The 24,868-nt window shown below is 50.7% G+C and overlaps 1 protein-coding gene across 4 annotated transcripts in view; it reads left to right on the top strand.

Annotated features, from left to right (window-relative positions):
* Positions 1 to 836: 836 nt before the first annotated feature.
* Positions 837 to 24,868, top strand: part of UBE2F (ubiquitin conjugating enzyme E2 F (putative)) — a 53,390-nt gene continuing 29,358 nt past the window's right edge. Inside the window, exons 1-4 of one of the 4 annotated variants that reach the window (XM_047082990.1) lie at positions 840 to 956; positions 5,511 to 5,644; positions 15,491 to 15,520; positions 20,076 to 20,141. In XM_047082990.1, the coding sequence (XP_046938946.1) occupies positions 5,527 to 5,644; positions 15,491 to 15,520; positions 20,076 to 20,141 (214 nt within the window). In that variant the 5' untranslated portion in view covers positions 840 to 956; positions 5,511 to 5,526. Of the gene's footprint in view, positions 957 to 2,280; positions 2,582 to 5,510; positions 5,645 to 15,490; positions 15,521 to 20,075; positions 20,142 to 24,868 lie in introns of those variants that run through there. The other 3 variants (XM_047082991.1, XM_047082992.1, XM_047082993.1) reach the window with 3 other exon arrangements.

Here is a 24,868-nt window from a genome sequence, read left to right as displayed (position 1 = left end):
TTCTAACTCCTTGGCTCTTTCTTCCCAGTCCACGTGGTGAACCTCATCTTTCAGATGGCCATTCCTCCAGGACCCTTGTCTGATTCCACCCCCACCCCCGAACCCAGCGCCTATTTCAATCACAGAGACAGACACGGACGTGAGAATGTGTACTCAACAAGCTAGAAATCTAGATAAAGTACTTTACAGATGTGTAGGAGACGAAAAGGGGAATAAAAGCCTTTCAGATAAGATCAGGAAAGCTCCGATGCACTCCTGCAGGCTGCGCCTTAGCACGCCTGGGGTTGGCGACGGCTGCACGTCCGACCGCTTCCCCCCTCCCTCCCCCCCCACCTCAGGCTCTGGGGCGGCCGGTCCTTTGCACCCTGGGCATTGTGCCGGGTACACAGCGAGCGCCCCAACCACCGAGGCGATCAGCTGGTGCCCAGCCACTCCTCCAGCGCAGGCAGCGCCCAGCACCCCCGGGCCGCAGATGAAGGCGCGGCACACGACAAAATCAATGGAAGTAGGAACTGCAGCTCCGAGCCCCGGACACTCGGGTGCGCAAGCTCCCGGAACAGCCTGGGAAACCCCGCCCCTGGCCGCTACTCTCCAATCAGCAGAGGCGGCGAGTTCACGCCCGCCCCCGGACGCACTCTCGGCCAATGAGCGAGGCCCGGGCGGCTAGTCGCCGAGCCCAGCCCCGGCGGGCTCACGCCGCTGTTCGCGTGTCAGGCTCCAAATAAAGTTCTTCGGAGCTTTGAATTTTTTTTTTAAAGCGCCCGCTGCAGTCGAGGCCGCCGCGGGCGAGAGAGGCCGAGTCCCCGCCCCGCCACTTCCGGTCCCGCCGCCCGGAGCCGGTGCGGCTGAGAGGGGCCGCGTCCGTCTCGCCGCTGCCGCCGCTGCCGCCGCCGCCGCCGGCCGGCCGGGCATGGTGTTGGGTGCCGGGCCCGCCTCGCCTGTCTCGGGGTGCCCAGGTGAGGAGCGCGCGGCCCCGCGGCGGGCGAGGGGTGGCCGCGGGCCTCCAGGCGACGCCGGTGCCGCGGGCAGGCTGGCGGGCGGGCGGGCGGCGCCGGGGCCGCCTCAGGCCGCGCGCTCCTCACGGCCGGGGGCCGGGGACGCGGGGCCGGGCGGCCTGGCCGGGAAAGGCCGGGGCGCCGGCCGCCGCCGGGCTCGAGGGGCAGCCCGCAGTGAGCGCCTGCTTGTGCCGGCGCTCGCACGGCCTCGCTCGCGCCCGCCGTCGCCGGGGAGCTGCCGGCCGCATTGTCCAGAAGGCAACGGAGCCCAAGGTCACCAGCCCGCCGTGGCCGGGGGAAGCGGGACCCGGACGCAGGCCGCCCGGCTCCTCCCCGCCTCGGGAGTCAGGCCGGGCCTGGAGAGCGGCGGGGGTGAGGAGCGGGACTCCCGCCTCGCCCGCCTGCCTGCAGCTGCCCCGCGGTGGGGGCGGCCGCGGCTGGGTGGAAGGGTTCGTCCGCACCGAGGGGGGCGCCGAGGGGGAGGGCGTCTTGGAACCATCTGTACCACTGGGTCTCGGATGCCAGACCTGGTTCCGCTGGTGTGTTAATCTTGGGTGTGGCCCTCCGCGCCCTGGGCTCAGTTTCCTCATCTGTCACAGGAGGGATCTGGGCCCTGCCCTCTCTGCATTCCTTCCAGCCCCGGAGCGGGGGACTGGAGGGATCGGGAGTGGCCGGAGAAGGTTTCCTGGAGGAGATGTCGGAATCTGCTGTCCTGAGGAAGGAGTAGGATTAGGTGGGAAGGGACGGAGGGCACTCCAGACCTGGACAGCAGCAGATTGAACAGAAGCTTCCAGAAACGGGCAAGGTGTTGTTGAGGAGCAGGGGTTGGAGGCCAGCTTGCCGGAGGATTTCTGGCTGGGTATGGGGATGAGGGTGAGTGGTGGGGGACAGCAGGGTGGGGGTGTGCGGCTGAAGGACCCCCACCCCGATTTACCTGCCCTTCGGGTAGTAGGTAGTGCAGGAGGGGGCGGGTTTGCGGATGAAAATAAAGGGTTGGGCTCCCAAGGTCTGTCAGCCAAGCAGGGGGACTCCCCTCCCAGGTGGGGTTTCAGGGCCGGCATTCTGAAGGAGGAGGGGAGTCCGTGGACTTTTTTGTGCCCTGACTTGGGCCACTGTGGTTAGAGAAGTTGGTTGTCCCCTAGTGACCTGCAGTTGTACCTTTTACTCTAAGATTGGGACTTTTCCACAGCAGGAAGGATTGTAAATGACTTCCTCACCCCGTGAGCTGACTGGCCCCTGGTGTCCCTGCACAGGTGGCATGGCTGACCCTGCGGCCGTAGGCCGGGATGCCGAGTAAACGTTGACGATGAGACTAGTAAATAGCACGCCAGAATCTCTTTTGAACAGTCAGAGCAACTCCCACCCAGAGGAGAAACTTGAATGGGCCAGCTGGGACTTGTGGCATTTAGAGACCGTGGACGCCACTCGATACGGCTGATCTCTCCCCAAAAGTGCTGCCTTAACGGGGCGGAACTTGCGGCAAAGGGACCGTCCAGTTTTAAGCCGGGTCTTCCGTGGGTGAAGCATATTACAGAAGGCAAAGAGGATTCGGAAGCAACAGCAGGTGTTCAGCAAACGTCTTGACGGTTTGAATAATTCTTTTTGTTCCAGTCTCTTTGTGGAGAATTAACTTAACAGCTATGGAAACGTTCCAAATCAGGCCTTAGGTTTATCCCCGAAGTGGCCTGTGGTAATGATACAGATGGAGAGATAGGTGGTCATTATACACTTGGGTTTCTTAGAATGCTAGGAAAGTAAGTTTAGTCTTCCCTTCGAGGGACAACAAAACACGAGTGTCATTGTCTTTATCTCTTGCAGTCAGTGCCCAGTGTATTTATTAAGGGCCACAGATTTGTTGAAGAAGCCAGGAATCCGACTCCGGGTGGGGTTGAGTTCGGGGCGTATTCTGCCCACTTCGGTGTGGGGTAGTAGGTTTATAAAAGAAGCCGAATCCTCAGCAGTGACACGGAACAGTGTCTTGATGAGAGCCTTTGTCTGTCAACGACTCTTGCCAGGACCCTCTGAGCGGCTCCTTCGGTGCAGGTCCCAGGGAGCTGGGTGTGGACCAGGCGTGTGCCCTGCCCTGGCACTTGCTCCTCCGGACTCTTTGTTATAACTTTCCTAGGACTAGAACTCTCTTTACGCACGCCGGGCTCTTGTTTTACTGTTGCCGTCTTTGTATTGGCACGGTCAGCTGGAGGGCACGAGCCAAGCAGACTTCGTGAAGGTGCATGTCTTGTCTACAGCAACCCTGACCATGTGGCAGGACTGATGTGCTCAAGGCTGGGTGTGTGGCGTGGGGCTTGGCTGGGGAGGCAAACACTGTTTTGTGATCCACATCTGCCGAAGGGATTCCCGACCAGATCATGCTAGGTGGGGACTGAGCAAGAGAGCCCAGCTGTAGGTGGTGCTGCAGGCGGGAGCCCCCATGGGTGTTTCTGACTCTGTCCCACTGCCAGGCACCTCCTTGTGAGGTCCCTGAACGGATACCTCCCTGCCCTGGGTAAAGCCGAGAAGATGTGCATTTGGTGGTTATGGTGCAGACTGCTGTGTAGGTTCACCTGCGGGGATGGCGTGGTCAGGTGGCAATGCAGAAACCAGCGTTGGTATCTTTTCGCGTTTGTGTCAGCTTTACTGAGGTGTGATTGAAGGACGTGAAACTGCACATGTTTAAAGTATGCGGTTAGATCAGTCTTGACGTACACGTACAGCCCTGAAGCCGTCACCACACTCAAGACCGAAATGTGCTCATCATCTCCAAGAGGGAAACTAACGTTTCTTCGGTGACTGCTCCTAGCAGCTGAGTGGCCCCAGACTAGGCCGTTCCTGGGCCCCCATTGTCACAAGATCCACGTCAGTAAAAAAGAGTGGGAATTGGGGGTTGGAGGGAGAAGTCCTTTCCAGATTTGAAATGTTGGGAGCTTGTGAACCCTGTGTGTAATAGAACCATCTTTTGAAGCATTTAGACCAATGGTTCTTAAAGGGGCTAGGTGTGTGTTTATGTGTAGGTCACATACAACGCAGAAGATCTTATTCAGTATTTTTTTTTTTTTATGGTACAAATAATGGAAAATAAAATCCACCAGTCTTTGGAGAAGGGGGAGGTACACAGAAGATGGTGTGAAAAGCTATGCTAGGAACCTGGGTTAAAAATGGTTACAAATAGGGGCGCCTGAGTGGCTCAGTCGGTTAAGCGTCTGACTTTCGGCTCGGGTCATGATCTCACGGTTCGTGACTTCCATCCCTGCGCTGGGTTCTGGGCCGACAGCTGAGAGCCTGGAGCCCACTTCGGATTCCGTGTCTCCCTCTGTCTGCCCCTCCGCTGCTTGCACTCTGTCTCTCGTATTGTCTCAAAAATAATAAACATTAAAAAAAATTTTTTTTTAATGCTTACAAATACCAATGGGAGGGGGGTTCTTATTTCGGCATTCAGTAGCTTGGCCTCAAACTAAAAGTTTTGTGTTTGGGTCAAGTTTTTCATCTGGAAGTTTTAGGTAATTTTCTTTCGAAAACAATCAGAGTGGTATTGAAAGGAAATAATATTAAAGTAACAAAGGGAATTATGGAAATATGGGGCTGGTGACCAATTTTTGTGTTTGATCTTTATTGTCCTTCCCAGTGAGCTTTCAGTGGGGGTGCCTGAAACACAGATGAGCTGGAAGCAGCCAGTGAAGAGAATCCAGTTTGGTGCATTAATTATAACTTAATATCCATGTTGATACTGCCTAAAAAATGTCAATAAAACACATCATAAGTAAGTGCAGAGATGGTTCTTAAGGTTCCAGCCACGCCTTTGTTAGAGGAAGAAGGAAAACAACGCGTTGCATGGCTCCCTCATCAGGGCTGATGCTCCCCGCAAGTCTGCAGTGGGCCGGGCACTGTGGGGCTGCACCACAGGTGCGAGGGCCATGCAGCGGGGAAGGGCGCACTTAACCGGTGGGTGGTGGTGAACCCACGTGGAACCCGTTGGTGGAGGCTCTGCTCGACCACCAGCTCAGGGGGAGCCCTGTTACCAGTACGTCCCAGGGCCTGGTGTCCAGTGAATGTTAAATGCGTGGCTCTTCCTTTTTAAGTTTTTTTTTTTTTTTTTTTTTTAAGGTTATGTATTTTGAGAGAGAGAGCAGGGGAGGGGCAGAGAGAGAGGAAGAGAGAATCCCAAGCAGGCTCGGAGCTGTCGGCATAGAGCTTGATTTGGGGCTCGAACTCATAAACCACGAGATCATGACCTGAGCTGAAATTAAGAGTCGGACGCTCAACCAGCTGGGCCGCTTAGGTGCCCCGTGGCTCTCTCTTTAAAATTTTCATTAATGCTTTAAGAAATCAGACTTATACAGGATAGCATAGAGATTTCCCAAATTGATTGTGAAGGAATCCATTCTTAGGAACGCACCTCACATACTGAGTTTTTCTGTAACGAAGTTCTAGGAAACTGTTAGCCGCCTTATTGTATTGTCTTCAGTTTCCAGTCTTTGTCTAGAGATGTGACTTTAACCCTGCCCTCGGTCTGTCTTTCAGGGGAAAGGTGGCAGTAATGCTGACGCTTGCGAGCAAACTGAAGCGGGATGACGGTCTCAAAGGGTCCCGGACGTCAGCCTCGGCCTCCGACTCCACTCGGAGGGTGTCTGTGAGAGACAGGCTGCTTGTTAAAGGTGATGTCATCCATGTGAGCTGTTTTCTATCCTGTAACAAAATGAAGTCTGACTGGAGGCTCTTCTGGGATGCGAAGTGGCCTGTTGCTGAATAGAAATACTTACTTGAAAGTGTTGAAGGATGTGCTTGCTTGTCACTTCCAAGGACTTTGTACTGTGCGCACACTGAGGAACGCCGACGGCAAGAAAGCACGGCGTGTCTCACGCACTCGGGTTGTGCTCTGCAGGGGCTGCCGGGATGCTAGCGGAAGGATGTCGGTGCTGGGGGGCCAGCAGGCCCAGGACTGGTCCCGGTGCCGTCTGGCTGGCTGGTGTGCATGGGGCCGGGGAGTCCCTTCCTTTCTTGTGCTCAATCACAAGAAGCTCCAGGGTCCCTCTCCCACACCTCGGCACCAGTTTCTGGTCTGTACAGGGAGGGAGTGGGATTCAGTAATCTCTCAGCATCCTTCTGTACTTTATTCAAGCCACAGCCTGAGGAGAGCCTTGTACCAAGTAGTTCTCTTCACAGAGTTAATAACAGTGGCCTGGAACTCTCTTTGGAGAAGGGTTTGTGTAACGTGTATGAGTGTGCGTGTCTGTGAATATGCCTGTGTTGGTACGGAACTTTTGCGTTCAGTCATTGAACAGACTTACAGCTGTCAGGTGCAGAGACAGTTTCCGAGGGTCATGAGACTACAGAAGATGTGGATCCTGAGAAACTTAGCAGAAGTCCATGGGGGAGGGGAAGAAAAAAAAAAAAGAGGTTAGAGAGGGAGAGAGCCAAAGCATAAGAGACTCTTACAAGCTGATAACAAACTGAGGGTCGATGGGGGGTGGGAGGGAGGGGAGGTCGGGTGATGGGCATTGAGGAGGGCACCTTTTGGGATGAGCACTGGGTGTTGTATGGAAATAAACAGTTTGACAATAAGTTACATATTAAAAAAAAAAAAAAGAAATAGTTCCTGCCCTAAGAGCTTAGAATTTGCAGCACTTTTTACTTTATGGCATGTGTTTGCATTTAAGTGTGTAGAGCTAGGAAGCAAAGAAGGGCCACACAGTTAGGACTGCCTGTTTTCATGCTGCAGCAGGCAGACCCCGTGAGGTTACTGGCATTCATATGTCCTGAAACGGACCTAATGGCAGGAGAGCTGGGATGTGTGAACGCGCTGTTGTCCTTCTCAGAAGCGAATCAGCGCTGCCCTTGGGCAGGAGTGGGGGCCAGGAAGGCGTCAGGTTCGGGAAGTCTTCAGCGGTGCCCTCCTCCTCACTCTTCCTGCACCTTGCCTTAGCTCGGGTTTATCTGGCCAGATGGATGATGGGGTAACGATGGAGGAAAAAGCATTTTTTACGTTTTGATACTCTACCCATGCCGTCAGATTGAATTCAGAATTTGTGACGGCGCTGCGGGAGTCAGGTGGGACGCGGGACGCGGCTCCTCACCTGATGGGCCTGATAGGACTTGAATCTCTTTCCAAGATGCTGGCTCGAGGGTTCCATCTACAGAGGAAGCCAGGAGCCACGCAAACCGAGGAAGGGGTTAGCGGTGTTGACGCTGTCCTCAAGCGGAGGGTATTTTAGCGCCTGGGAGTTACAGTGAGGAAGGTCCAGATGTTAGCTGAGGAGGAGCAGGTGGGAAGCCACGAGTAGACTGTCCCAGCTGCTTCACCGAATTCATAGCAGCTTTTGTACACTGGGCACATGGGGCCAGGCCCTCCGTTGGACACTTTATAAGAAGTTGTCATTTACCTTTTGCTAAGCCTTGCCAGGTGGGTGGTTCATTTTGTCGCTGAGGAACTGAGACTCAGGTTAAAAAACTTGCCCAGATTACAACTGTATTATTGTAGCAGGAGAGCCAGACCCACGTTTTGGGGTGGGGCAGGCGCTGGGGGAGCAGACCCGGCAAGCAAGATCTGAATGAGCAGAAGTGCAAGTCCATTGAAAAGAGCATTCAGGGGGGTGCAAAGGCTCCTGCACACCTTGCACCTGCTCAGGGATTCACCTGCCAGCTCTCAAAGGGCTCTAGGACCCAATGCAGCCCAGAGGGGCCCATTGAGGCCCACAAAGCTGGATTCTGCTCCACCTCCCAGGACAGATGTCTTTGACGGGGTTTACGGGGCCCTGCTAAGGTCCTTGACCTTGTGAGACTCATCAGAGAGAGGTGCAGAAAGAACCACCTCATGAGGCCACCTGTTTCCATCCTCCTACGACACTGGTGATGATCAGGTTTCTGGGGTAGTTGTGGGTAGCAGGGCTCGGTAACACCCCTCACGTGGCCTGCCCTCTGTCTGCCCTAGGTGGCTGTTGGCCCGAGCTGGGCTGGCTGAGGGGTGAGCAGTTCGGGCTTGTGGTGGAGGGTGGGTAGAGAGCAGGGGTGGGCCTGACCTCAGACTGGGGGCTGTGAAAAACCAGTGCGTACTAAAGGGTGCTCTGATGGCCCCTGATCACCTGGTCTGCACCTAGGGCACTCCTTTACTTGGCCCGGTGGGGCAGAGGTTTTCATTCTGCAGGTTTCTGATGGTGGAAGTGGTGTGTGGAGTCCAGGAGTCCGTAGCATTTTGGGGCACTCGGGGGGGGGGGTGATTAGGGGAGGCTGGGGAGGCCCCCTCTGGGAACTTTGAGAGAAGTCGGGCGTCCGAGTTCAGTAAGACTGTCGTCCTGGGCTGTGACTTGGACTCACGTGAGAATGTTACTCATGAGGATCGTTAGGTTACACAAAAGCGTATTGCGAGTCGGTGCCGTGGGCTGGGTTCCTGGGAATGCGGAATTTGCCAGCAGGAGCGTTAGGAAGCAGTGTCGCTGGGACTGATACCTGTGGAGGGAAAGGAGGGATGCAGGCTTAGGCAGAGTAAGAAATGGAGCTTTGGGGAAGGCCCCAGACAGCCCCTGCTTCGGCAGGTGCAGCCTTCGGAGCTGTCCCCAGTCAGACGAGACGGTCAGGTCTTCCTGCTCTGTGTTGATCAGTTGTCCACCGGGAGCTGCCCCGAGAGGGTTGTGGCCTGGAGTCGGGGAGTCTGTGCAGCCCACCCAGTTCCCAGAAGCACTGAGAGCTGAAGGCCATGTGCAGACAGCCATGTGTGGTGGGGGGAGGCTGGGTGGGGGTGAATCCTGTCGCCCAGAGGTTGGGATGTGGCTTGGTGCAGATGGCTGTAGGGCGGAGCGGATGGGTGGGAGAGAGCAGAGGTTGGCAGGGCCAGTTGTGGCTGCACAGCTGAGGCTCCTGTTCCTGTTCTTGCCTCTGGGAGGCCGGAGTCCCTCTCCCTGGAAAAACCAAAGCCTGCCTGGGAGCAGCCGGCCGGGGGGGCCTCTCCTGTGCTGGCACCTTGGTCATACCACCTTTTCATCCGCATCTCATGGGTAACTGTCAGGGACGTCCTCCAGGCTGGAACTGGGGTGATGCTTATAGCAGCAGCAGCAGCAGCCCCTGGAGGCTGCAGAACAATTGAGTATTTCCAGGCTAAGACTGGGAGCTGCTGTCTGCCCTGAATCCTAGGACCTGGGGACACTGTGGAGAGCGTGTCAGATCTGTGCAGGTCTGGGCCGAACTGGGGAACCATGGCCAGTGTTTTTAGCCACAGGGCAGGTGGGACTAAGTTCCTGGTGGACCTTTATGGGGCCACTGAGCTAGAGTCTCATCCGGCAGAAGCTTAGCCCCTTTTGTACAATGGGATCATATGTGTCTTTGTGTTCTTTCCTTTTTTCACTCAACAAACATTTTAGTCCAGCTGTGTGCCAGCCTGTTAGTGACCCCCGAAGACCCCAAGAGGCTCCAGGCATGCCAGCAGGAACCTTTCACCTCTGTGAGTCCTTGTTCAGTGTGGAGACTTGGACCGAGCTGAGTTCAGGGTCAGTCCTGGAATTAGGGGAACAAGACAGAATGAATGTGTGCACCTTTATCCGTATCAACCCCTGCACCCCAGGTGGTTTCTGCTTCTGGGGCTGTGCTGTGTGGCTGTCCACGCTCCGGGCCTGGAGCAGAGAGGCCTGGCCGCCCACCTGCATGTGTTCCCCAGGGTCTAGGGTGCAGATGTGTCCTCGGGGTGCCACGCGGGGCCTCAGGGGAACTGCTGTGTCCACATGAGCAGTCTGGTCATGGGATGGGATAGGAAGGCCCGTTCCAGTGCAGTTCCTGGAAGAGTGGGGGAAAGAGAACCGTTCATTGTTCTCCAGAGCTGCTGTTGTCATGCCAGGCCCTGCCCAGGACTCTGGGGGTGGGCTCGGGGTTGGGCTTGCCATGTTGGCAGAGTACTCAGCAGAACTACAGTATGTATGTATGTGTTATTTATTTATTTAACGTTTATTTTTGAGTGAGAGAGAAGGGGGGGAGGGACAGAGAGAGGGAGACACAGAATCCGAAGCAGACTCCAGGCTCCGAGCTGTCAGCACAGAGCCCGACGTGGGGCTCGAACTTACAGACCGTGGAGATCGTGACCTGAGCTGAAGTCGGACACTTAACCGACTGAGCTACCCAGGCGCCCCGCTACAGTATGTATTTTAAGAAGTAGAGCAGTGGCCTAGAAGGAGGAGTCCTGCTAACATGGAGCTAAGGCAGCTGGCCCCAAGAATACCATTGAAGCTGCCCAGCAAGGTTGGTGGCCCCACGTGGGTGGGCCCGGTAGCCCAGGGGGGCGGGGAGGGTTGTGGAAGGCGGATGAGGCTTCAAGTTGCCCTTGTCCACTCCTGTTGAGAGTAGGGGTGGTGGGAGGCCTTGGACTCCATTACCATCGATACCAGTCTCTGCTGCGGCAGCTGTGCTGGTTTTCAGGGTTGCGGCCTGAGTGTGAAAGGGACCGTGGGTGCTCTGGGCCCACACTCCACAGTGTGCTGCTGAAGGGCCCTAGACAGAGCGGAAGGGCTGAGGTGAGGGTCCGTGGGGTCCTCAGGCCTGGGTGCGGGCGGTGCCGTCTCTGGGAGAGCTGATGCTCTTAGTTCGGGTGTCTCCCAGATAAGGGCACTGCGCGTGGATGCTGAGAGCACAGAAGGGGTGCTCAGTGCATGAAGACAGGCAGGAAGCTGAGAGAAAGTTCTGGTCAAAGAAATCTCGGAGGTAGTGGTTCAGGCCGAAGGAGGTAATCAAGGCTTCTGGGAGGTAGCTGCATCGCTAACTGGGTGACTGGGTGGGGCGGCCCAGCTGCCTTGCCTGATGGGGCTTGGAGCTGGCGTTTGCCAAGAACCACCTGCGTCCGTGACTGACCTTTTGTCTTAGCTCAAGCTGCCGTAAGCAAATACTATAGATTGGGTGGTTTCAGCAACACACATTTATTTCTCGTGGCTCAAAGGCTGGGAAGTCCAAAATCAAGGCATCAGCGGATTCGGTTCCAGTCAGGACCCCCTTCCTGGCCCGCAGGCACCTGGTGTCTCTTCCTCCCAGGGCACTAATGCCATTGTGAAGACCCCACCCTCATGACCGCATCTAATTCTGATCGCCTCCTGAAGGGCCCACCTCCTAATGCCATCACGTGTGGGGACAGGGTTAGGGCTTCAACATAGGAACTCAGGGGGAACACACTTCCACAGCACCTTTGGAATGCATTGGTCCCTAACGGCATGAGGAGAAGGGCTTCTCACTCTCGGGACATGCGCACCAGGAGCACCGCCAGCTTTCCGGCAAGTGTGCTTATCTGTTAAGCATTTCCTGAGCGACCTGTGTGTGTGCCAAGCCCCAGACCGAGTGCTAGGGTTGCAGGGCTGGGTCACACCGTACAGCCCTGCCGTGAAGAGTGTGCAGATTTGAGTGGCAGGCAGTGTGGACACAATAAGAGCGCTGTGCTGCGAGCAGCCTGTGGCAGAAAGGGGCGGATATGTGCCGTGCCAGGGCCACCGCGGTCATCAGGTGGATCTTGTAATCTGATATTTCAGTGCAGGCATGCTTCGAGTGGGCTCTGTGGTTTGCTTTTTAGTTAGAAAGGAGAAGAGTCTAAGTTTTCAGAAGGAAGTTGTGCAGCCACGGAATTGTGCAAAATGAAAGGTAGGGCCAGTAAGGTGTAGAGGGGTTAGCATCTTGGAACAGGCGAGACTTCAGCAGGTTAAAAATAGCTGAGTGTCTTGCTATTTTACAGGTAGGGGTAGTGTCCTGCAGGCAGTGAGGTCCTGCAGGGAAGGGCCACCGCTTTGCTAAGAGGCCTCTCGAACATGTAAAGCAATCCGCTCATTTCTTTGGCCGTAGACTTCTTGTACGTAGATTCTAAGGTATGACTACTGATGTTAATAAATTCTTATTTGCCATCATTTGAAGTGTAGACGAACTGTGTCATTTGTGACAGCTCCATGGGAGTGTGTGGCTTATTGTTTCTACTGCACTAGGCTGAGCTAAAATGCTGAGCATCTTGAGCGCATAAGATTGCGCTCCCTGCCTGCGCTTGGACCAAAACCTCGCAGCGGCCCTGACCATGGTGGGGCTCTCCCAGCCCTTGTCCACTCTCCTTGACTGAGTGACACCGAACCTAGAAATGGAAGCGTAACGCTCATCTTTGGAGCTGAAATTCTAGACTACAACGTGAAGTTACCAAATCCATCTGTGTAAACATCTGCGTGCGAATATCTGAGCATGGCCAAGTAGCCTGTGGCGGTTTCCTGTACCTGGGGAGGGTAAAACATTCAGAGGCCTGGGCCCCACGTACACCTCCTGGTGTAGTGGGTCCGCATAGGGCTAGGAGTGGTAAAAGCTGAGCAGGTACTAGGTTATGGTGACGAATGCACAACTCCAGGTTTTAACTAAAAATTATTGAATCGTACAGTTAGAGTGGGTCTGTTTTCTTGTAAATTGTGCCTCACCAAAGCTGTTGTTTGATTAAGTGGGCAGAACAGCAGAAAACTCCCCAGGTGATCTATATGCAGCCAGGCCGGAGGGTTCCTGTTCTACAGTAGGGCTTCCTCTGGACACAGGCCTCTGGCCCCGACGCCCCATCGTGGTGGTGCAGGGGTCCGCTTCTGTTGTTCGGTCACCACCGTGCCCCTGGTCGGTGCCTTGCTGTCCTCCTGCGTCCTGACCTCGCTCTTCCCCGACCCTTGGCACCAGACGGCCGCCTTAGACATTTTGCTTCTGTTTTGTGGCCCCCTCCTCCTCAGATCCTCTGGGCACACTGGACTACCAGAGTTTCACAACTAGACGGGATAGGCTTGCCGGGGAAAGCCAGTTCCGGCCTCAGTCTCTCAAGACGAGGGCCCTCAAGGACGGTTTCTTGTAAGTTCTTAGCAACAAGCTAAATGGTAGTGTAATAAAATATGTAAATACAGTTTAAAAACATACATTCTATGTAGGTATTTTATTCTTTTAAATGTTTATTTTGAGAGAGAGAGTGTGCATGTGTGAGCAGGAGAGGGGCAGAGAGAGGGAGAGAGGGAGAATCCTAAGCAGGCTCTGTGCTCACTAATGTGAGCTCTATCTCATAAACAGTAAGATAATGACCTGAGCCGAAATCCAAGAGTCAGACGCTTAACACCCTTAATCGACTGAGCCACCCAGGCGCCCCCAGGTAGCATTTATTTTGAAGTGATTAACATGAATGACTCATTTGTTAAAATGTACACTTTTTTGATAAAACGAATGCCCTGTGTGAGCCGCCAGAGCGGAGTGTGGCCCTGGGAAGGCCTCGGAGGGCCTGGTATCGGTGTCCTCGGAGCGGGTAGCACTTTGGCCTCGGCCCGCCTTTGCGGTTCGAGGTTTTCTTTAGCGAGTGCCCTGGCCCCAGGACGGTGAGAACGGGCCAGTCAGAAAGACGAAACCAAAGCTCACCGTGCTCATTAGAAGAAAATGATAGTGAATGTTCATAGGATTATCCTTACGTTTTATCAAGTGACTGGATTTTAAATGTAAAATGTGCCATGACGCCAGGTGGCCAGGAAAAGACACTTCCCAGGCCTGCACCTCACCACAGAACTTGTTCCTTTTCCAATCACAGCAAGACGATAATGAACTGTCACTCCTCTCTCCGTGCCCGGCTCCGCTGAAGAGATCTGCTCCTTTTCTCAGGAGTGAGGACGCTCTCCCCGGCTAGGGCACTGGACAGAACACTGTAGAACCACGTGAGCACCTTTCCGCTCCCTCACTCCACCCATCTCTGCCCCACTCCACTTTTCTGAATGCCCATTCCAGATACCTGGAGCCCAGAGTGGACACATTTAGCGGGCTGCCTGTCTGTCCCCAGATTCTCAAGTAGCTGATACTAAAGGCCTGTGGGCCTCCAGCCCTCGGCCTCAGAGTGGAGCCGTCTGCCTGCCCGTCTTCCCGCCGACGCGCTCCGTGTTCAGCTTCCCAAGGTCATGGCGCCCCCCTCCCTTCCCTGCCCACCGTTCCACACTTCACTCGAAGGAATCGCCCTACCCACTGCTTCTGTGTCTTGGCCCCCCATTTACTTCTTAGTTTTTTGGAATCTGGTTTCCATCTTGCCACCTGCCTTCCTGCCGTCTCGAGGACCCTCAGCGGGGTCCGATCCGCATCCGGTGGCCTCGACCGGGGCCTCATTTCCCTGGGACCAGTCTGTCTCTTGAATCACTTACGTTCCCCACGTGTCTCCTCCTTTTCCTCCTGTTTGTCCTGAGTGACTCTGTGCTCTCTGCCGAGCTTCATTCTTTTTGCCAGCCTCCCCTGTCAGTCCCATGAGGTCCAGGTGGCATCACCACGGGGTCTCTTTGGCCCTGGCCGTGCTCCCGGATTGCAGCTTCTTCCTCCCAGGACTTCCCCAGCAGCTCAGCTCTCGGTGCCATCTCGGACGCCCCCCCCCCCCCCCCCCGCCCCACACAGCGGGCAGACCCTGTGCCCTCAGGCTCTCTGACTGTCCCTGCCTTTGCTAGGCCCTGGCCGCCTCGTGTCATAGGTCACCAGACCTCCGCTTTGCCCTTTCTGAAGTTGTCCTCTCGAGGAAAGTTTGGAAACTTGGTAGAAATGACCCTCTGCTCCCTATTTCTGCAGATTCAAGTTGGGAACTCCAGGCCGTGCGCAGAGCCCTCCTGGTTTCTCATTGCTCTGCCGCTTTGTGCCCGTTGCCCTGGCTGCCCTGCGCACCTTCTCCTTCCTGTGCTTGTCTGTGCTTGTCTGTGCTCCATGCTCTTGCCCATCACTAACTTACCTCCTTGGCAAACCTTTTCGTTCCTCTTCTGCTGGACTTAATTCTACTTACTCTTGAAAGCCTGGCCCATAGACCTCCTTTCTCTAGTCTCCACAGCGGGTGGGGGCCTCTGTGCCCCCAGGACCCCAGAGCACACTGTTGTGCCTGAGGCACCGGTGACTTGCCTGCCTGCTTGTTTCCGGGTATCCCCAGAGCTCGGCTCTTAGCAGTCGGAGTGGGGTGTCTGCAGCTTTGTCCCGGCAGAGGGGCGCCGGGCTTCACTGCTGAGCGAAGGGGCCGGGGACTGCGGCACCGAGCCCCGCTCCTTGGGCGGTCGCGAGATGTTAACAGATAGCAGACCCTGGCAGGAGGCAGAGTTTTCTCTCGCTGGAAAAGTTCCAGCACACACGGGGCAAGCCTGCATGGGAAGACAGGTCTGAAAGAACCAGAAGAGAGACAGGTGCGTTTATAGATCACGTTCCAAGGGCAGCAGTTCCTGTGTGTGGGGGAACAAGACTTTCAAAAAGACTCCAGTGACTGTTTACCTACCTATGGGGGATTTCCATGTGAATTTTAAAGTATTTTCATGTATACCAAGTACGTTTTCAAGGGCCTGTGACCGTATCTGCCGGCATCCCGCAAGTCCCTTTGTGTATTTGAAAGCGATTCCATGGCTTGAAGTCTTAAACGGTAGACCACGTGTAGATTTCAGTTACTTCGGTCTGTTTTGTTCCGCGGCGTTCCGGAAGAAGTTGCCAGGTTAGAGCAGGGATTTTCTGTGCAGAGTTGATGGATATTAACGACGGTCTCTTTGTTTCCACAGAGGTTGCAGAGCTTGAGGCTAATTTACCGTGTAAGTACAGCGTCCACATTCAGACCGGAAATGCTGCAGGGTAACTGCACGGAGAAGCTTTTTACATGGCAATAATCTTGCAGAGCCCAGAGCCTGGTTTTGTGTGTTAGGAGTAAGCTTTAATTTTGTGCAAACAGGTGGAAGTTTTTCAGGGCTCTGATGAGAGGGAGGTATTTACCGTCTTTCTGAGAGCAGCACGGCAGTGCTGTCTCTCTCCTTGTTATGTCAGAGGTGCTTTGGCTAGGTTTTGTGTCTCTTCCACAGCATTCTGTCCCACATCGTCTTTTTGTCCTTTTTTTTTGAGAGAGTGCACGTGCATGAGCTGGGGAGGGGCAGAGAGAGAGGGAGAGACACGGGGCTCGATCTCACGAACCATCAGATCATGACCTGAGCCGAAATCAAGAGTTGGATGTTCAACCGAATGAGCCACCCAGGCGCCCCGTCCCACGTCCTCTTTGAGTGAAAAGATATAAATCAATGACAGACAGTCCTATTTTTGTGAGTGACGGCACCACTTTTTTGGTCCACAAAGTGCTTACTTGTAATTTATCTCTGTGCATGGGCTGGGGTGGCCATGTACCCCCATGTCACCAGCTGTCCTCACCGTGCTCAGTCCTTCCTGCCCAGGCACAGAGACCCACGGTGTGGTCTTCACCTGTGAGCAGGCTCACTCCCCAGGCCGCTCATTTGTGTGATGTGTCAAAGGTGCGGTTTTTTCCTGTTACTAATCCCTTCCCAAACTTAGCATATTGTGTAAGACCACTAAAGCCTGAAAACTTTGACCATTTTAGTATTTTTTTGAATTAGGACTTTTTATCATCATACTTGGTTAAAAACAGTTCTGGGGCGCCTGGGTGGCTCAGTCGGTAAAGTGTCTGACTTCGGCTCAGGTCATGATCTCACGGTCCGTGGGTTCGAGCCCCGCGTCGGGCTCTGTGCTGACAGCTCAGAACCCGGAGCCTGTTTCAGATTCTGTGTGTCCCTCTTTCTCTGACGCTCCCCTGTTCATGCTCTGTCTCTGTCTCAAAAATAAATAAACGTTAAAAAAAAAGAAAAAAAAGAAAAAAAACGGTTCTGAGGTTGAGGATGTTTGTCAGTGTAGGCGAAATATTTTGTACGTCGGTCTCCTGGTCTGGGCGAATGCTCGAGAGAACTTGGTATCTGGCCCACCTGACACAGATCAGAGAGGGTCCGTTCCCGCCACCAACTAAAGTTAGAAGTACGGTGGTGGGTGCGCCTGAAGTGGTTGCAGAATCATTTGTAAGGGTAAGTACACACAGTTTCCTGAAAAATTCTTTTTAATGTATGGTATTTACATATGAGTGTGGTGGGTTGTGATCATAAAATAGGCTTCTTAGTGGGGGTCTCAGTCAAAAATGTCTTAAAGATCCCTGAATTAGGGGCGCCTGGGTGGCTCAGTCGGTTAAGCACCCGACTTCGGCTCAGGTTAGATCAAGCCCCGAGTCGAGCTCTGTGCTGACAGCTGGGAGTATGGAGCCTGCTTCGGATTCTGTGTCTCCCTCTCTCTCTGCCCTCCCCTGCTCACACCTTGTCTCTCTCTCTCTTTCAAAAATAAACAAACGTTAAAAAAAAAAAAAAAAGAATCCCTGAATTGCTTGACCTCAAAGTTTTCTTCTAGTCAGAACTGGAAGGAAGTGTCTTGGGGTTCTCTTAAAGGGTTTATGTATATACACATGCATATGTTTAATCAAAGACCATAAGAAGTTACCGCTTACACATGGTTCATTTTGTCCTTAAGTAAGACTCTGACAGAGATTGTTGGGTTTTAGCCCGTAGAGAAGGATAGCTTCAGCTTTATCTAAAATTTTGGTTTAAAAACAAACTGGCTCAGTCGGTAGAGCATGTGACTCTTGAGGTCAGGGTCGTGAGTTCAAGCCCCACGTTGGGCCTGGAACTTACTTTAAAAAAATTATAAAAACTGTGTAATTGGCTCTCAAGCCAGAATTTTAATTACTACCTTAGGTCTGAAAAAGGTATCTTGCTAGCCTTGATGGCCCAGGTATCAGATAAAAAAAAGTATGTGCTATCTGCCTCTTTTCTCACTTTCTCCCTTCCCTCTGCCCCGTCAGAGTCAGGGAAGTCTAAGTTCGTTTGTACAAGTAAGCCATGCTTTCCGAAAGTACAGATCTCATCACAGAGCAAACAAGGAGCCACCGGAGAATAAATCCTTAGTATCTCTCTAAAGTGTTAACGAAGGAAAAGAAAATAACTTGCCATGTGAGAGTGCTGCTTGTACGCATCGCATCAAGAACTAGTTTGGAGCTCTGTGCAGGCAAGTTTATAGAGGTCTCTCTGTTGGCGAAACCACACGTTCCCTCTCAGATAGATAGAAGCATGAACGTGCTAGCCTGTGCCTGCAGGCAGAGGAAAGGCTAGGGTCCCGGGTTTTCATACAGCCCTTGCATTGAACTAAAATGAAAACCTGACTTTTCACTTTTTGTGGTGGTTGTTAGGCTTTTTTTGAGTTTTAAGATGTTTGGTTCTTTCGGTAGTTTTATTGTTTTTTAATCTACCTGGTAACTTATTTCTTATTGGTGGGCCAATTTGTTCTAGAAGGATGGGTTTCTACATCTATACCTTTACCAAAATGAAGGAGAATGCCAAGTATTAAAAACAAATAAATGATGCCAACTTCAGCTGATCCGTGAACATTTTCTAAGCCCTTGTCGTACATTTTTGTTACATACATCTCACTGGAAAGATAGCATTTATCATTTCAAGTTAAGATTAGGAAGAATGGGGTGCCTGGGTGGTTCAGTCGGTTGGGCGTCTGACATCAGCTCATAGTTTGTAGGTTCGAGCCCCACGTCAGGCTCTGTGCTGACCGCTCAGAGCCTGGAGTCTGCTTCGGATTCTGTGTCTCTCTCTCTCTCTCAGTCTGCCCCTCCGCCACTCATGCTATCTCTCTCTCTCTCTCTCTCTCAAAAATGAATAAACATTAAAAATTTTTTAAAAAGAAAGATTAGGAAGAACGAAGCATATTCCAGTTATTCCATGTGCAGTTCACACCTGTGGTTTGGGCACATGGCTCCCAGTTTCTTTGTTTATAAAATAAGGAATGTGACGGTGTAATCTCTAAGACCCCTTCTTGCTCTTGTAGACTAAGTTACCTTTCACTCTACAATGATTTTCTCAGAGATTGATAAAGGAAGAAACCCTGCTAACAGTTTTGTATGGCTTTTACGCATCACACCAGGCTGTTTCTGAAGTCATGAGGTGAGGTGTGGTATGAGGAGAAGAGCCATGAACTAGTCTTTAATTTGGGAACTAAACCTTTTGTCGATAACCTGTGTGATTCTGGGCTGGTTGCCGAACCTCTCTGGACCTTTGTATCATCTCATGCTTGAGGATATTGGACGAGATGATCTCTAAGGGCCATTTCCAAGTCAAAATTGAAGTTGTCCTGTTTTCGATGAAATTTCATACCATTATAAAACCAGGCAAAATGTTTGCGGTGAGACTTGTAAGAAATAAAGTCAGCTGGCGATCCAAGGAGTTCAGTGTAGTATTTTCTGAGTTTATAGACAGTTTCTACATATTCCTTTCCAGTATAGTGGGTGTTTATTCCTTGTGTACTTACTGTTCTTCTATACCCTTTGTTTGAAGGAACAGATGTAGGATGTGGCCAACTTCTGTCTGCACCACTAGCCATTCCCTCTTCTCCTATGGGAACTCCTTGTCCCGGTTGACCAGACCCCTTCCGGTGTGGCACAGGGGGCATAGGGCACTGCCATCTGAGCAGAGCATCCCTTCATCCACAAAGCAAGCTGAGCTACTACTTGGGTTGTGAAACTTTTTTTTTTTTAATGCCAGGTAAACTGGGTGCTAGCTAACCTCATGGACACCTTTTTTTTTTTTTTTTTTTGTAAATGTTTATTTTTGAGAGAGGGAGAGACAGAATGAGGAGGGGAAGGACAGAGAGAGAGAGGGAGACACAGAATCTGAACCAGGTTCCAGGCTCCAAGTTGTCAGCACAGAGCCCGACTCGGGGCTTGAACTCACAAATTGTGAGATCATAACCTGAGCCAAAGTCGGATGCTTAACGGGCTGAGCCAGCCACCCAGGTGCCCCTCAAGGACACCTTTGGAGCTTCCGTTTACTGTGATGGGTCTGAATAAGTGTGGTGGTGGTTGAACAGCCCAGAAATTGGCCTGCGTTTTTCTGGTTTTGCCATGTTTAGTTAGCCTTACCCACACGTATTAATCTCCTTGAAGTGTGGTGTTCTCTTTTCAAACTAAAGTAGCATTATTCTTAAAGTTAATGGAAAGATCTCAGTTTTCAGTGATCATTAAAAGATTGAAAGCAGCCATCTCAGTTTGGAATTAAAGAGGGCGGGACTGTAAGGAGGGACACCCATGGCAAAGTCACCGGCTTGCAGTGTTAGCAATAGTGGCACAGTTAGTGACACGCCAAGAGCGAGGAGGGGTCTACAGACGCCTCCAGCACCTTAAACGCCACGCGTGTTTCAAGGTCAGCCTCTGTGTAGGGCTGCCGCCGGCTGTCAGACCTTCCTGATGTGCTGTTTCTTTTGCAGGTACGTGTAAAGTGCATTTTCCTGATCCAAACAAGCTCCACTGCTTTCAGCTAACTGTAACCCCAGGTAACGTTCTTCCACACTTAAGTGTCACAGTGATTTGCAAACAGCAAAGTTTCAAGGCTGCCCAGATCTATGATATTTGGCTTGATTTGTCCTCTGACTTTTTGAAAGTTAAGACAGTAATGACTTCATGCCGCACGAAGAGAAGATACGTGCCTTGTAGTCAAATAAAGCAGGATAAAGGGAGTCTGTGGCATTCAGTGGGAACTCCAGAAGTGAAGTACAGACTGACGGCCGGAGCGCAGGCCACAGAGGCAGTTGGTGCGCTGTGAAGACCGTGAGCTTTGAAATCCTGATTGGCGCTCCTGTCTCGTGGCTGTGTGATCAGGGTTCGGGTTGCTTAATCACCTCTCTGCCCCAGCCTGCCCAGCTAGAAAGTGAGCATCAAGGAGGACCTCTCTCACGGGACAGTTACGAGGGTTAAATGGAAATAGACAGTGGGCGTGAAGCGTCCCAGCCCAGGGTCTGGCTCAGGGGAGGGAGCAGATTACCGGCTGTCTGTGTTAGGGCTGATAAGAGTCTAAGCTCCAGGTGCTCCAGGATGGTAACGTACTCCTCCTCGGTCAGACTGCGCAGTAAGAAGGAGGACTGTTTGTTTCCTCATTGCCGTGCGGCTCTAAGCATCGCAGATTCCAACCCGGCACAGCCCACCAGTGTTGACGCCGGGCAGCGGGTGCTGTGCTGTGACCAGTCGGTGCTCCTGTGGGGTGGGTGGGGAAGGGAGCATTGTGGAGGAAATGGAAGGTGTTCTTTTATTTAGGGGATGGAAAGGGAGTGAGAAACTGAGAATGATGTGTCACTAGCCAATTAGAAAGTCAGAGAAAATACAGAATTTCAGTGGGCGATAATGACCCTACAAATAAGACCTGGCAGTTATCTCCCTGCAGGTAGGATGGATTATTTTCTGTTGAAGATGTTTTATAATAACGGGAAACCTCATTTTCAAAACGTGCTTGAAAACTTAAAAATTCGTTGAATCCCTTTGGTGGTTCTACAAACATCGCCGGACATGGACGTAAACTCTATCTGATACCATTTCCTCTAAGACAGCACTAGGGGTGATAACCCGGGCACAGGCTTCTACATGCCTGACATTGAGAGATAACCGGAGCTCAGGACTTGAAACTAGGAAACGATGACAATTATAACCACTCTGGCTGCCTTCATAAAGCACATACTGCACATTGTGCTGTTTTTAGCAAGGGCTGTTGACTCAAGGTCACCATTCCGGAAGTCATTTTCTATCATTGTTAAGTAATGCAGTGTTTTCAGAAATTCTTCTGGGGATGAAGATTGGTTCTGTGTACTGAGTGGTCTCAGACGTGTGTTTGTCATAAAAACGTTTTCTTGCCTCTGCCTTTCTCGGGCATTTTCAGCGGTTGGCAGGCATTCCGTTGCTCTGCGCACCACCGAGGCGTGGGCTCTGTGGTCCTCCCCGGCCGCTCAGAGACCTTTGTTGAGTTTGTCGGGCTTGTCATCATCTGACACGAGTGGGTTTGTGTCAAGTCCAGCCTCTGAATAAGAGTTTCTCTTTTTTTCTTTGTCTTTTTTAACTGCATTTTTTTTTAATGGAATCACATGGATGTTATGATTATCAAGATTGTGTACGTGACACCATCTTTGATGTTCTTACTGTTCTCAAAAGTGGAGCACAGTCACAGTTGTTACGGTTCGGTCTTCACCTTTCCATCAGATTCAAGAGTAACTTGTGTTTTGATGCCTGTAACTACTTAGTACCTTAGCATTTCTATTTTTATTTTTTATTTTTTTAAATTTTTTTAACGTTTATTTATTTTTGAGACACAGAGACAGAGCATGAATGGGGGAGGGTCAGAGAGAGGGAGACACAGAATCTGAGACAGGCTCCGGGCTCTGAGCTGTCAGCACAGAGCCCGACACGGGGCTCGATCCCACGGACCGCGAGATCATGACCTGAGCCAAAGTCGGCCGCTTAACCGACTGAGCCACCCAGGCGCCCCAGTACCTTAGCATTTATATTCGTAATAAGTGTACATCAGGGACACGATTATTGCACTGAGCTGTCTGCTCAGCGTGCCCTTCAGATGCTGTCTGTGTGCCCTTATTTTGTGGTGTTAGTGAGTCCGAAAGCTGCTGTGGTTCCTGCCCTTTGTTATTAAGAAACATGGCAGAGATCTGTCAACCCTAAAAATTTGTCTAACATCATGGTTTTAAAACAACTTCTTGGAGTCACGCTCCTCTTAGTATTGGGAAGAAATTGTATAACTATGCCTGAGTGAGAAAGTTTTAACCGTGTTTGAAGCACATGGTCTTGAACTCGCCTCATTGGCAGCCAGTAGTCTGAAAACGCAATAAGGTAGAAAGTCTGGATATTTGGGTGGTCAGGGTGGGAGAACTGCATCTGCGTTTGAAGCCCAAAGCTCTTTTTTATCTGGCTCCTGGCAAGAAAATTCTGTTCATACTAGGTAACGTGTTCGTAGTTTTGTTTTTCGAACATCCCTTGTGCTTGGGAGTAAATGTACTCTTCTGAGGAAAGACGGAAATGTATTTTGGTGATAGAGGAAAACTGAATTTAAGGGGGAGGAAGGTGTCCGTCAACTCACAAAATAAGAAAAAATGCTAGTAAGTGAAATGAGACGAAACAAAGCAAACACTAAAGACTTGCCGAAATGCTCCGTGGAGCCTTCTGTGAAGCTTGGAGGCACAGTTTGAAAAACTGGGTCAGGTTGTAGTTGCCCCACTGACTTGCACGGGTCCCCTCAGCCTGCCTGCTCCACTGTGACGTGGAGCTTTTAGGCAGAGGGGAACATGGACTTAAATAACAATTTTTTTAAGTTTAGTTTTTACTTTTTTTTTTTTAAGTTTATTTATTTATTTTGAGAGAGAGAGCTCGGGAGGGACAGAGACAGAGAGAGAGAACCCAAAGCAGGCTTCATTGTCAGCGCAGAACCCTATGTGGGGCTCGAACTCACGAACTGTGGGATCATGACCTGAGCCAAAACCAAGAGTCGGACACTTAAACTAACTGACTGAGCCACCCAGGCGCCCCAGTTTTTACTTTATAAAGAAATTTTACTGAGGTATAAAATTACGAACAATAAAATGTACTAATTTGGACTGTTCAGCTTTACTAAGTTTTGAAAAAATGTATATACCTGTATAACCACAAGCCCAGCAAAGATACTTCTAGTATTTCCAAAATTCTCTTCTGCCTCTGCAGTCAACTCCTTGCCCCTGGCTACCCATCCAAAGTTCCTTTCTGATTTCTGTTACCGTAAATGACTTTTGCCAGTTCTTGAATTTCATATAAATGGAATCTTACATGTGTACTCAACTTTTTAAGAATTTATTTTCTGAAGGAGTTGTGCTGCTATATACTGACCAGCAATGACTGAGAAGTTCCAGTTGTTCTACATACTTACCAGTATTTGAGTATGAATAGTATCTCATTGTGGTTTTAATTTGCATTTCCCCAGTGCTGGGATTTTGATTGAGATGGATCAGTTTTGCACGCAGTGGCATCATAGCAGTGTTATGAGCAGAGTCGTGTAAATCTGCTTTACTTTCTCTCAGCAGTATTTGGTAGTTTTCAGTGTATAGGCCTTGCAAATACTTTGTTAAATATAATACCAAGTATTTCATGTTTTTTAAGCTGTTATAAGTGGAATTTTTAAAGCTTTTTTTTAAAATATAATACCAAGTATTTCATGTTTTTTTTTGTAAATGGTATTTTTAAAATTTCCAGTTTACTTGTTACTAATTATATGAAAATACAATTGATTTTTTAACATGTTGATCCTGTGTCCTATTATCTTGCTAAATTCACCTATTAAATTCCAGTAGCTTCTTAATATATTCTTAGGATTTTTACATCCGTGATCATTGCATCTGTGAGAAGGACGTTTTTACTTCTCTTTTTACGAGTGTGTATGCCTTCAATTTCTTTTTCTTATTGCACTGGCTGTAACCTCCAGTACAGTGTTGAAAGAGGTAGTGAGAGCATAAGTCTTTGCCCTGTTCCTGATCCTAAGGGAAAGTGCTCATTATTCATTGAATATGATTTTATCTGTCCTTTATCAGGTTGAAGAGTTCCCTTTTTTCCTGTCTGCTGAGAGTTTTTATCATGTGTGTTGAATTCTTTCTAATGCTTTTTCTGCATCATTTGAGATGATCGTATGATTTTTTCCTTTATTTTGTAAATATAGTAAATTCCACTTACTGATTTTTGAATGTTAAACCAACGTTATATTCCTGTGGTAAATGCCACTTGGTCGTTGTATGTTATCTGTTTTTTGTTTGTTTTTTACATTGCTGGATGAAATTTGTTAATATTTTGATACAGAATTTTATGTCAATATTCATGAGGAATGTTTGTTTGTAGTTTTCTTTTGTGATTTTTTTTTTTTTGGTCTGGTTTTGGCATCAGCAATGCTAGCCTAGTAGAATAACTGAAGAAGTGTTCCCTCTTGTTTTCTGAGAGCTTGCATAGGATTGGTATTATTTATTCCTTGAATATTTGACAGAATTCCACATTTAAGTAGTCTGGACTTAGAGTTTTCTTTCTGGAAAGTTTTTACTTATGAATTCAAAAATAGACACAGGGTTATTCATCTACTGTGTTTCTTAAGTCAGCTTTAGTGATTTTTTTCCTTCTAAGGAATTTGTCTCTTTCACCTAAAGAATTATTGATCTAAAAGTTGTTCAGAATATTCTCTTACTCTACTGTTGTATGTAAGATCTATACTGATGTC

This window comes from Lynx rufus, unplaced genomic scaffold, assembly GCF_022079265.1.
Source record: "Lynx rufus isolate CCGP_SWC_20201006 ecotype Redwood Valley unplaced genomic scaffold, mLynRuf1.p SCAF_2, whole genome shotgun sequence".
Taxonomy (NCBI): domain Eukaryota; kingdom Metazoa; phylum Chordata; class Mammalia; order Carnivora; family Felidae; genus Lynx; species Lynx rufus.
Note: the sequence above shows the minus strand (reverse complement) of the source record. Positions and strands in the feature narration are given on the sequence as shown.